At 41.8% G+C, this 13,765-nt stretch overlaps 1 protein-coding gene across 1 annotated transcript in view; it reads right to left on the bottom strand.

Moving 5' to 3' along the window:
• SORL1 (sortilin related receptor 1) overlaps nt 1-13,765 on the bottom strand; it is a 164,247-nt gene that overhangs the window by 95,381 nt on the left and 55,101 nt on the right. Inside the window, exons 9-11 of the mRNA XM_081123526.1 lie at nt 4,437-4,629; nt 2,227-2,344; nt 1,939-2,012 (exon numbers count right to left, since the gene is read on the bottom strand). Of these exons, the coding sequence (XP_080979652.1) occupies nt 1,939-2,012; nt 2,227-2,344; nt 4,437-4,629 (385 nt within the window). The remainder of the gene's footprint in view (nt 1-1,938; nt 2,013-2,226; nt 2,345-4,436; nt 4,630-13,765) is intronic.

Here is a 13,765-nt window from a genome sequence, read left to right as displayed (position 1 = left end):
ACTTATATAATTTTATTAACCAATGTCACCCCAATAAATTCATTTTTTTTAAAAAGACTGTATGAGTCCCTTTATATAGAATTCTAGAAAATGCTAATAATCTGGCAAAGATGAAGGTAACAGAAGGATGACTTATTAAGGGGCATAAAGATCCATGGGGGTGACAGACACATCTGTTCTCTTAATTGTGGTATCAGTGATGGTGTTAGTGATGGTGATCAACTCTGACCAAACTTTACACTTCGAACATGTGATTTCCTATAATCCCATATGCCTCCATAAAGCTGTTGAAGAAAAAAGCATGCAAAGGGAACTCCGAGGATCAAAGAATTTGCACAATTAGTAGCAGAAAGGGAACCAGAATTAGTTTTCTGGGCGGCACTGTGCCCACTGCATCCTATTTCCTCTTCCCTGCCACCACCTATTCCCCTCACATCCCAAACTGTCCTTCTAAAGTGAAGGCTGCCACAGACACAGACACAGCCTTTCATCCCTGGTTAGTTCTATGCTATTTCCACACTCAGGTCCCTGACGCGATGACAGCTTCTTGGCAAACGTTAAGTATCCTGGCAGGAGGTGCTGACAGCTGCCCCGCCTCCGCCGACGATGCCACTTCACTGGAGGGGAACAAAACCTTGCTTTCTACCCAGAAGAAAATCATTTGCAGGTGTTCAAATTCCCAATCACACCAACATCAGAAGGTGCAAACCTGTGCACAGAGGAAAGAACACCCAATTTCAAAGGGACATCTGGCTTCAAGAAGGAGGAAAGCAGCTGCTTAATCTTTCCCATGGGCACAGGCCAAGGATGCCCCGAAAATTCCAAACTGTTCACACTTTTGGACTACTCTGGCCTTAACAACCTCCTTCACCTGAGTAAGTACTTACATTCTCTACCTGTTGAGTAGCCCTTACTTTACACACACACGGAGGCACACAAGCACACGCACACATGCCGCAGCGTCCCAGTCTCGGATCTCTCAGCTAGAGGAAAAGTATGTGGCAGGTCTCTGTAACTGAAAAGTCAAGCAAATGCGGGCTTTACTATTACTTTATGTATTCCACATTTAAATATGAAAGTACACATACTGCGTTCCCAACGAGAAGCACCATGAGGATGGGAACTATCTATTAGCTCTTCTGAGAACTCAACATCCCTCCTGACATCACGCTTGGCCCGCAAGAGGGGTTTCCTCGAGGCTTTTCCTGAGTTCTGGGGCTCCTGCTCATGCAGCAAGCACTTCCGAAAGCAGCCCCATAGAACAAGACCAGATGCACTCCTTGGCCTGAGTCATGGGAAGCTGGTGAAGAACTATTTTTTTTTACAAGTTTGGAAATTCCCTAATGTCCAAGGACTACAGAACTAGCTGTACCTTCAGAATTGGTATAATCAGTGCCTAAGGATACCTATTAATTATACATAAGGCAAAAACGTCTTCTTTCACGGCACAGAATGAGATGACAGTACCTACATATCACAGCTTTAGTGAGGAGAGGCTTGATTTCAACTTCAATAATATATAAAAATAACAAATAACCAGGCTCGGCCTGACACCACTACAGCTACATCGTCATTTACTAGTGGATTCAGCAAGTGTCTGCTGAGCACCCACACATGCCAGGCACTACTGGATCCCACGGGTAAGGAAGTGAGCAAAACAGACATTGCCTGTACTCATAGGATTTAAATCTTGGAACATTTAGTCAAATAATTTTTAAGTCTGTTTTTGATTCAAAGTAGCAGTTTTGGCAAAATCACAAGCCCACACTACAAGGTGTGAATACAGGTTGGTACAGCTGGCCCTCATGTGTGGTTCCTCTCTCTGTTTTACAGTTACAGCTGGAACTGGTGACCTCCACCACAGGCCATATGCATCCCTGAAAATGTCTGGGCTCAGGCCACATTCTCACACAGACAAGAACCAAGGTGGGGCCTGACCTCACGCCACCGGGCTCCGGCACTGCTGGAGATATACACGTTCATCTTGCTTGCTAAGTTCTTTCCCACTGAACCTGAAATGCAAAAGGAATAATGATTTTTGATTTTAAGAATATGTCAGATAATCACTTTGTCCAACTAGAAATTCTAAGTAGGATCTAACAATTGAGAATGTCTTAAAGCTACAAAACAGCAGTTACTGCAGTAGAAGTCGGTGGTCACCATGTATTTAGCTGCACATAAGCAAACATCTCAACCAGTAAGTAAGAACAGGCAAAGCAAACTTACCGGTGGCAATTATGAGACCGGGAGCTGACTCCTTGGATAGGATGGGCATCCTCCGGAGCTGGACGTTGAGCAGCTGGCTGAGCCTCTGGGCCAGGTGCAAGGAACAGCCCTGGGAAAGCTACAAAACACAAGTTCCAGGCACTGTCAACAAGTGATACAATGCCTACATCTCTGTCCAAACACTGAGGCCTGTGTGTGGACACTGCAGCCTGATGCAAAGGAAGGAGGCCTGGCCCAAAGCAAACAAGAGTCACAGCCTGGCTGTCCCCACACTTCATCAGATGGACATGATCAGATGAACCACTTAAATGCCTCTCACTGAAGAAAAGAGAAAAGTTCTAACAAAAAATTCCTTCTGGGTCTCTCAGAGAAATAGCAACCGGAAATCAGCATCAACTCAAGTAGAAAGGAAAGCTATCAATCTCTCCAAATTACCTAGAGATTCTCCCATGTCACTCCCAGATACACAACATGAGATATAAACACCAAGTATCCACACTAAATTTTTTTAAGAATACCACATCTGCACAGAGTCTACAGATGTTCCCTGTAAGACTTCAAGTTGTTCAAACTGACCTCCATCACTTACGCTGCAGATATCAGTTCTTCAAACACGGTCTTTTGCTATGGGGTCATGTCTGATTCTCTTGGCCAGAAAAGGATTCTCAAGTGGGTTCTGGACACAATCACTCTGTGTATGCTATGGTACAGGTAAAAACTGTGACATGGTTTGCTAGATATACTTCTTTTTTATAATAAAAGGATCTGTAACAAATACTGATCTTGCTAGCATCACAGTTTGGCAAGTGAAAACTAGAGCAAATTGAGTTGGGTCTCAAAGAAATATCTGCCAACCTTTTCAATCTTTCTCCTTTTTTCACCACCTAAAATCAAAGTAGAAACTAAAAACTGAGTAACTGTTGTACAGTTCATAAATAAACTGATCGGTCGGTGACATAGGAAGCTGAATTTTAATAATACCATTAATTTTACTTAACCAAGGCTTAGACCCCCACGGCATGCTGAAAAATACCCATCCCATCCACACCAGACTCATGCAGAGTTCGGAGATCTAGAAGACACTACTGAGTGCATGGGAAGCACCTAGGTCTTGGTCCACATGTACTTACATCCTGCCTCTCTGCAAAGTTCGATTCAATGTCATTAGTCAAGAGCTGGTACCAAATCAGAAGATAAATCAGAAGTACATTCTAGAGCAAAATGTCCAAAAAAGTTTTCCAAAGAGCCACAGATACAGCATATATTTCACCACAGACAAACAAAATTCAATAGTCCAAAAGACCAGGTAATCGTCTCACTAAAATGTTACAGTTTCTCCAAAAATCAGTGCTACTGGTTTTTATCTGAGTTCCTTCTGTCCATCTACTTTACACACCCTAGATCCCTTGCGTGAAATGAAAACAGGGATGCGGTATCTCACATAAAGTTAGGGACCACAACTGTTCTGGAGGGAAAAGAAAGGAGTTGCTTGGTATATGGGACTACTTAATGAGACCAAATAACTCATTTCAGTATCCTTAGCTTTTCAGATGAAGCCACAGATAGGGAAAATTATAGAACCCTAAATTATATTCAGAGAGGAATTTTAAAAGATTCTATAGAAATAACTTATGGGAGAGGTTTCAAATGCTCTTGGTTCAAAGCACAGCTGGTGTCTCAGTAATGTTTTTACAGCACTTTTAAGCCAGAAAAAATACCAATAAGTATATACATCCTAAGAACTTAGTAGCAGTGTGAAATAATATTGCTATATGTAATTATTAAAAGCAAAAATAAAAGTTTTATTTCATTCCTAAATATCTACAGTTACTTAGTAATGGGACGTGTGACTCTACTGGGCACCTCAGAACATCTCAAACTGTGGAGTCATATGAGGCACCACCACTACCTTCCTGCTCCACCTCATTTCCTCACTTGCCTTCCACCACGTCAACTGCTGAAGATTCAGCTTCACAAAGATAGGATGTCATCAAAAGAAACACAGCATGAGCTACTGTTGAAACTGTACACTAACTCAAGAAAGTAATGCACATGGTGCCAACAGGTGTCCAATATCACAGTGCTTCCACAGAAGTTTGAGCTGTCCACGGTGCCCCGCAATGTGCCTAGGTACAGAGTTTGGGAACTGTATGTGTAGAACTACAGATAAAACTTTTTTCAAAAACCCAACAAGATGAAAGCATCTATACCTCACAGCTGATTTTTTCTCCATATCCTGTGAAGGCTGGAGCCTGAAGAAATTCCCAGGTTCCCCCTTTGTCAAAGGTGATGACTGATCTCATGTTCTCCTCACTCACGGAGCCATTGATCAGAGTGGCAATGTAGACGCCTTGCAGCCCTTCCACACGGTGGAAGTCAGCAAATGGTTCATTTGCAAAGTACCTACAATAAGAGAAAATAAACAGCTATGAAACCGAATTGGTATTTTTTGGTATGTTTTTGTTATAAATAACATAAAACTTAACCACTTTAAATTACACAATTGAGTCCCATTAGTACATTCACAGTGCTGTGGGGCCACCATCGCTATCCAGTCCAGAACATTTTCACCGCCCAGAAGGACGCCTGTACCCAGGGCGGTCATTCCCAATTGCCCCTCCCATCCAGGGCCCCGGCAGCCACTCGTAACTGTCTGTCTCCATACACCTGTCTATTCTGGACACAGCATAGAAAGGATCATACAGTATGTGGCCTTTTTAATAGTTATTTTTACTTAGCATAATGTTTTCAAAGTTCATCCTATTGTAGCACGCATCAGTACTTCATTCCATTTTATAACTGCTCTTTAAAAAAACACACAGTGATTGTTTTTTAACTCTGAGGGTCAAGTTGTCTATCTGATCAATAATTCCTCACAGGGGTCCAGAATGATGACTACAACACACAAAAGTTGAGATTAGGGTCACCTCTATTTGTTCAAAATGGAGCCCAAATCCTCCAGGGAGGCATGACAAACAGTAAACCATACGCCAGGCTTGCCAGACGCTGATCACAGTGCCCGCCTCGCCACCTCACCCACTGTGGGAATGCGGCTAGGGGTGCAGCAGGCTGTCCGGGACGCACACCAGGTGTCTGACAGGGGCCCTCCCCGGGGAGCAGCACCCAGCAAGGGCAGCACTGAGCTGAGGTTGCACCTGCTGCCCGTGAGGCCGAGAAGGCACGATGAAGCCGCTGCGCTAGGAGGACGCTGCAGCGGGACCGCAGGAAAGCAGCTCTGCAAACAGTGCACGCCGCAGGCCGCGGAGCTCCCGGGAACCGTGAGTACAGGCCACGTGTGGCTTCGAAAAACTGCAGTGCACCCTCTATGGAGAGGGTTCTGAGCACCTGTGCTTTGCAACAAATGAGCCCAGAACTGCGCTTCTCCAGTATCTGCCACTCAAACCTTAAGCCGGATGGCTGCTCTCACATCAAACGCGGACGCAGCCCCGGCGCCTGGAAGGGAAGAAGAGGAGCCGTGCTCGCTCGTGGGGGCTGAAAAGCCACTGCAGACGGAGAAGCAAAGCCCTGACAAAGCCCTGGAGCTGAGACCCAACGTTCCGACACGTGGTTTCCTCAGGCCTCTTTTAGTTAGTTTCCAGTCACTTCCTTAGTAGTCAGCCCAAGGTCTAGTATCCACCTGCTCTGTTTCCTCGGCTCCACGCTCTTCATTCCATCACTATGACATCTGTCACCCTCAGATTTATTGGCTCTGTCAGATATCTGGGAGGTCTGAGTTTCTCTTTTTGGAGAGCTCTGCTTCTTTCCCTGGTCATTCTCCTAAAGTTTTATCTTTTAGTTCCAAGCAGGAGCCTGTGCTCTGTCTCTACTCCCCGACTTCAGTTCCCAACCCACCTGTCATCTCCCCCTCTGACTGGCCCTAGGACAACTCACCTTGCTCTAAGCACTCCTCCTGACAGCCTGCTGTCCTCCTCTCTCTCACTGGCCCTCACTGCAGCTCTCTCTCATGCTTCCCGGCATGCCTGGGTCGAGCTGTACCTGCAGCAGCAGCCCCGGCCACCCTCAGTGCAGAGTCAAACCCTCCCAGACATTCCTGGCCAGTCAAGCGGGTCCTCCTCAGGATGCCCAGTGGGCCTCACAACTCTCCCATCACCATATTTGTTCCTCCATCTAGACAATGCTTTCCGAGATTTCTACTTGGCACGTCTCACCAATGCCAGGGCAACCCCTATTAGGAATTCCTTCTCAGTTCTCTAAGTAAAGTAGAACCAGTTCCTGGGTCACACTTTCCTCCTGAGTTTAGGGAATAGCTCATTTCAAATACCACAAAGTTTTTGTGTTTTTGTAAACTAGCCTGCCCATGTAATCTGCTAGCCCGCCCTTACCCCATTTCATCTTGCTGAGATGGAGATGCAGGTGCCAAGGCCACTCCAACGAGCACATCTGAGCATCTCCAGTCCTGGGACAAAATCTAAGTCAGAAGGCTCAGCAGGATGCTGGTGTCTGAATCTTGACCAAAATCTATTTTCATTTTATTAAGTGGGCTGCATGCTAAAGCAGGGGAGGGGCCTTCCTCATGGCAGAAAGGAACATCTGTCCATGTGAGCGGCCACATGACAGAATCCCTAGGCTCCTGCTCTCCCCTGTCCTGAGCTATTCGTCCTAAATACCTGACAACTGTGGAAGGTGAAGAAACCATTGGCAAGCTGTGACATATCCATCCCACAGCCAGGCACTCTCGCTCTCAAACAGTCAGTGAGAGGCCCAAGCAATAATGAATGTTACTGATTTTAATTATAAAAATGTAAGGAGACTGTCACTCATCCATAAAAAGAAATGAAGTGCTGCCACATACCACGTGCCACATGCCACACGTGCATAATCCTTGAAAATGCTGTGCCGAGTGGAAGAAGCCGAACACATAGGACAGATATTTGGATACGATTCCACTTGTGTGAAATGCCCAGAAAAGGCAAATCCAGATAGTAAGTACACTGGTGGCTGCTAGGGCTTCAGGGGAGGATGGTGGAGAGATACTGCCTAATGGACAAGAGGTTTTCTTTAGGGGAAATAAAAATGTTTTGGAACTTGATAAAGCTGTTAGTTACACAACATTGCAAATGTACTAAATGACACTAAGTTGTTTACTTTAAAATGGTTAAATTGAGCCCTACCTGGTTTGGCTCAGGGATTAGAGAGTCAGCCCGCAGAATGAAGGGTCCCACATTCAATTCTAGCCAAGGGCCAGTTCCTGGGTTGCAGGCTCAATCCCTGGCCCTGGTCAGGGCCCATGTGGGAGGCAACCAATTGATGTGTCTCTGTCACATGGATGTTCCTCTCTCCCTTCCACTCTCTCTGAGGAGCAATGGAAAAAATATCCGCAGGTGAGGAATAAAAAAAATAAAATAAAATAAGTAAAGAAATAAAATGGTTAAATTGAAGTTATACAAATTTCACCTCAATAAATAATCTTTTTAAAAGTCACAGGAACTAGCCCAAAGGGGTTGCCACTGACCAGACCAGCCCAAGACGGAGTCCTGGTGGGAGCAGTTTATAACACATTACGGGATAATTAATGTGTTATAAACATTAACACACGGGATAATTAATAACCTGTCACCTACACTGGGGAAAGTAAGGAGTGAGAGATGCACCTCCAGTCAGGACAGCACAGTACGTAAACGTGCTCACCTCCTCCTATGGCCACATCAAAATTACAGCCAAATTACAGAGCAGCCAACACTGAGAACCACCTGAAGACTAGCTGAACAGAGCTATCTAACTAAGGATATAGAGAAGAAACTACACCATGACTGGTAGGAGGGGCAGAGACTTAGAAAAGGCTGGTCCCACACCCACATGTCGTGGTTAAGAACTGGGAGAGATATCTTGGCTGCAGAGGTCCCCATTGAGGAGTGAGGGGGTCCCAGCCCCAACCAACTGCACTAATGCCAAGAAGAGGAGTCTCCACAAAATCTGGCTGAAAATGAGCGGGGACTCCATCCAGGCAAGACACAGGGCACGTGGAGAACCAGACGTCCTCTTAAAGGGTCCAAGCAAAGACTCACTCACTCAAAAACACTGTCCATAAGCTCCAACGAAGGGACAGCAGCTTTAAAAGCACCAGAAGCATGTGGGAAGGAACTGAATTCCCTGGCTTCAGAAAAAGGTCTGGAGGGGTAGCACTCTCCAGCACAAAAGAGCTGGCAGACACCACTGTTCCTTTGCTGAGCTTCCCCACCCCCCCGCCCCCAACAGCCTGCAAGAGCCGGTGGGGCCGAACCTGACTCTCCATCAATCTGGCTACCCTGATCGTGCAACCCCAACCTTGGGAATTCCCTGAAACTCCATCCCGCCCAAGTCACACACCTGCCCAGACCCCTGTAAGGATACTCTTTAAGTAGCTGAACTTCACAAGCAGCTGGTCTTTCCTAAAATCTCTCAAAAATCCACAAAACCCAACCAAATAAACAATGGCTCAAAGCTGGGCACTAGTGGCAGGCAGCCTTGGTTTGCAGCATTACATCTCGCAGGCACCTCAAAGGCCATCACAAGCAGCTACTAACAGCGGATCATTTGGTAGCTACTATCATGGGGCCCCAGGCTGAGCGCAGACAATGCTGACCTGGGCATGCACCAGAGACCCTCACAGAGGCCTCAGAAACAACACACCTGGCTGCAGCATAAGACCACACCACAGCACCACACAAACAGCACACCCAAAGGGTGGACTCAAAAGGCACCAGAGCACTACTAAAGCAAATTCCACTCCGTGGGGTCAGCCCCCAACAGCAGCTCCTTTGCTATAGTCAAAGCCAGTCCTCACAGCCAGTCAGCCTGAGGATCAATCCCAACCACTGGCATGCCAACAGCAATCAAGGCTCAACTACAGCAGGAGAGCACACTCAACCCACATGACTGACACCCCTAGAGCACCTGGCTCAGGTGACTAGGAAGACTGCATCACTGTGCCCCGGAGGACACCTACTACATAAGGCAACCCTGAAAAGACTCAGAGATGTAGCAGCTCTACTTAATACATACAAACACAGGGAGGCAGCCAAAATGAGGAGACACAGAAACATGTCCCAAATGAAAAAATGAAACAGAACTAAAATAAATAAATAAATAAAACTAAACAAAATGGAAGCAAGCAATCAACCAGATACAGATTTCAAAACACTGTATATAAGGATACTCAATTCATTTAGGAGAAGAATAGATGAATTCAGTGATAACGTATACAAAGAGATAAAAAGACATTAAAAAACAGTCAAAAAACATGGAATATGATAACTGAAATGAAGAGTACAGTAGATGGAATCAACAGCAGGCTAGATGAAGCAAAGAAACTGAATCAGTGATTCGGAAGACAATGTAGCAGAAAATATCCAATCAGAACATCAGAAACAAAAAAAGAATTTTTAAAAAATGAGGAGAGTTTAAGGAAATTCTGGGACATCAAGTGTAACAACATCAACATCATAGGGGTACCAGAAGAAGAAGAAAGAAAGTGCGAGATTGAAAATCTATTGGAAGACATAATGAAAGGAAACTTTCCTAACCTGGTGAAAAAAATAAACATACAATTCCAGGGACACAGAGAGCCCCAAACAAGATCAACCTAAAGAGGTCCACACAGAGACACATCAAAATTAAAATGGCAAAGGTAAAGACAAAGAGAAAAATCTTAAAAGCAGCTAAAGAAAAGCAATTAGTTACCTACAAGGGAGCTCCCATAAGACTGTCAGCTGATTTCTCAACAGAAACTTTGCAGGCCAGAGAGTATTAGGTAGAATATTCAAAGTGATGTAAAGCAAGGACCTACAGCCAAGATTACTCTTTCCAACAAAGCTATCATTTAGAATTGAGGGCCAGATAAAGAGCTTCTCAAAAAAGAAAAAGGTAAAGAAGTTCATTACCACCAAATCAGAAGCAGGAGGAGGAGGCTGAGAAGAAAAAGAAATTAAAAATATGAATAATATAGCAAGAACTACAACTGATCAATAATTAAATATTAATGGATTAAAAATCCAATAAAAAAACATAGGGAGGCTGGACAGATAAGAAAACAAGACCAACATATGCTGACCAGAAAACATCCACTTCAAAGACACACACAGAGTGAAAGTAAATGAACGGAAAAACATACTTCATACGAATGGAAACAAAGAACAAAAGCTGGGGTCACAATCCTTATATCAGACAAAATAGGCTTTAAAACAAAAACTGTAATAGGAGACAAGCAGGACATTTCTTAATGATAAATAAATCAAACAAAAAGATATAACTCTTGTAGACATTTATGCATGCAACATAGGAACACCTAAATATAGGGGGTCCCAAAATATATATACACACTTTAACAGCTGATACCTCAATTTCTGAAAATGAAATGTATTTTAATAAACACTGCCTTTATAATTATTCAAAGTGTGTATATATATTTTTGGGGACACCCTGTATATAGACCAAATAGAGAGTGACAGTAATACAGACACAGCAGAGAACTTTAAAACCTTACTGACATCATTGGATAGATCATCCAGACAGAAAATCAACAAGGAAACAGTGGCCTTAAATGACACAATAGACCATATGAATTTAATTGATATTTTTAAAACATTTCACCCCCAAAGCAGCAGAATATACATTTTTTTCAGGTGCACATAGAATATTTTGAAGAACAGACCACATGTGAGGCAACAAAACAAGTCTCAATAAATTTAAGAAGACTAAAATCATAACAAGCATAAGACCACAATGGTATAAAACTAGACATCAATTACAGGAAGAAAACTGAAAAACACACAAATGGAGGCTAAGTACCATGTCACTAAACAATGAATGAGTTAAAGAGATTAAGAAAAACAGAAAATATAGCCCTGGCCAGTTTTGCTCAGTGGTTAGAGCATCGGCCCATGGACTGAAGAGTTGCAGGTTCAATTCCTGGTCAAGGGCATGTAACTTGGTTGTAGGTTCGATCCTTGGCCCTGGTTGGGGCTCATGCAGGATGTTTCTCTATCTCCCTCCCTACCACTCTCTAAAGATCAATGGAAAAAATATCCTTGGGTGAGGATTAAAAAAAAAAGAAAAAACTTAAAGTATAAACTAAAAGAAATGAAAATTAAAACACAACCACTCAAATCTGTGGTATACAGCCGAACTAGTCATAACAGGGAAATTCATGGCAATACAGGCCTACCTTAAGAAACAAGAAAAATCTCAACTAAATAATCTAAAGTTAAACCTAAAGGAACTATAAAATAACAAGAAACAAAACCCAAAGACAGAATAAAAGAAATAATAAATATAACAGGGAAATAAACTAAAGAGAGACTAAAAATAATACAAACAATCACTGAAACCAAGACCTGGTTTCTTAAAATGATAAAACAAACTTATTACCCTTTAACCAGACTCATCAAGATAAAAAGAGGGAGGACCCAAATAAATAAAATCAGAAATAAAAGAGAAGTCACAACTGACATCACAGAAATACAAAGAAAATACTACAAATAATTACATGACAACAAACTGGTCAGTTGAAAGAAATGGAAAAATTCCTAGAAACATTCAATCTTCCAAGACTGAATCAAGAAACAGAAAATCTGAACAGACCAATAACTATTAATGTAATCAAATCAGTAATCAAAAACTCCCAACAAACAAAAGTCCTGGATTAGATGGCTTCACAGGTAAATTTTACCAAACATTCAAAGAAATAACACCTATCCTTCACAAACTATTTCAAAAAATTAAACAGAAGGGAAGTCTCCCAAACTCTTTTTATGAAGTCAGCATTACCCTGATACCAACACCAAACAAAGACATTACACAAAAAGCAAATTATAGGCATATACCCCTGATAATCATGGATGCAAAAATCCTAAACAAAATATTAGCAAACAGAATTCAGCAACAGATTAAAAAGATCATACATCATGATCAAGTGGGATTTATTCCTGGGAAGCAAGGTTGGTTCAATATCTGCAAATCAATTAATATGATAAACCACATAAACAAAATGAAAGATAAAAATCATAAGATCGTATCAATAGATGAAGAAAAAGCCTTTGAACAAAACCCAGCATCAATTTACGATTAAAACTCTCAGCAAAGTGGGAACAGAAGAAATATACCTCAACATAACAAAGGCCATATATGACAAACACACAGCTAATATCAGACTAAGTGAGGAAAAGTTAAAAACATTTTCAAAATCAGAAACAAGATAGGACTGTCTACTTTCACCATTTTTATTAGACATAGTACTGGAAGTCCTAGCCATAGCCATCACACAAGAAAAAGAAATAAAAGGCATCCATCCAGATTGGAAAGAAAAAAGTAAAACTTTCACTATTTGCAGATGACATTATCATTCTTTATATCTAAAGAACCATAAAGAGTCTATCAAAAAACTATTAGAATTGATAAATGAATTCAGTAATGTAGCAGGATACAAAATTAATATTCAGAAATGGGTTGCATTTTTATACAACAACTATAAGAGAAATTAAGAAAACAATCCCATTTACAATTACAACGAAAAATATAAAATACCTAGAAATAAGCTGAAGCAAGGAGATAAAAGACATGTACTTGGAAAATTAAGACACTGAAGAAAGAAACTGAAAAAGACATAAATAAATGGAAGCATATAATATGCTCACGAGTAAAAAGAATTAGCACTGTTAAAAATGTCCATGCCTCCCAAAGCAATATAGATTCAATGCAATCCCTACACCAAAATACCAATGGCATTTTGCACAGAACTAATGCAAATAATCGTAAAATTTATACGAACCATAATAAGGCCCTGAATAACCAAAGCGATCTTGAGAGAGAAGAAACAGTGGGGGACTCGCGCTACCTGATACCAAATGTTTTACAAGGCTGTAGTACTCAAAACAGCTTGGTACTGGCATACAAGCAGGCACCCAGATCAATGGGACAGAAGAGAGTCCAGGGAGAAAATGCCTACATGGTCAATTACTCTATGACAAAGAAGACAAGAACACACAATGGGATAAAGATGGTCTTGGATAAATGGTCTTGGAAAAACTAGACAGACACGTGAGAAAAAAATGAAACTAGATCACCTTCTTACATCATATCCATGAATAAAGTCAAAATGGATTAATGAGTTAAATGTAAGACCTGGAATCATAAAATTCGTAGAAGAAAACATAAGCAGGAAAGTCTTTGACATTGCTCTTGGTAATATATTTTTGAATAAATAAATGAGACTACATCAAATTAAAAAATTTTTGCACAACAAATGAAACAATATAACTAAAGACAATTTACTCAGTAGAGGAAGATATTTGCCAATGATACATCCAATAAGGGTTTTATATCCAAAATATATAAAGAACTCACAAAAGTTAAAATCAAAAATACAAACAATCCTATTAAAAAACGGGTAGAGGACCTGAATAGACCCTTCTCCAAAGAGGACATACGGATGGCCAATAGACATATGAAAAGATGCTGAAAGTTACTAATCATTATAGAGATGCAAATAAAAACCACAATGAGATACCATCCCCCACCTGTCAGATGGCTACCATCAATAAAT

Source organism: Miniopterus schreibersii (assembly GCF_964146895.1).
Source record: "Miniopterus schreibersii genome assembly, chromosome: 20".
In the NCBI taxonomy this organism is placed as follows: domain Eukaryota; kingdom Metazoa; phylum Chordata; class Mammalia; order Chiroptera; family Miniopteridae; genus Miniopterus; species Miniopterus schreibersii.
The sequence above is the reverse complement of the archived record's forward strand: the minus strand, read 5'-3'. Positions and strand labels throughout refer to the sequence as shown.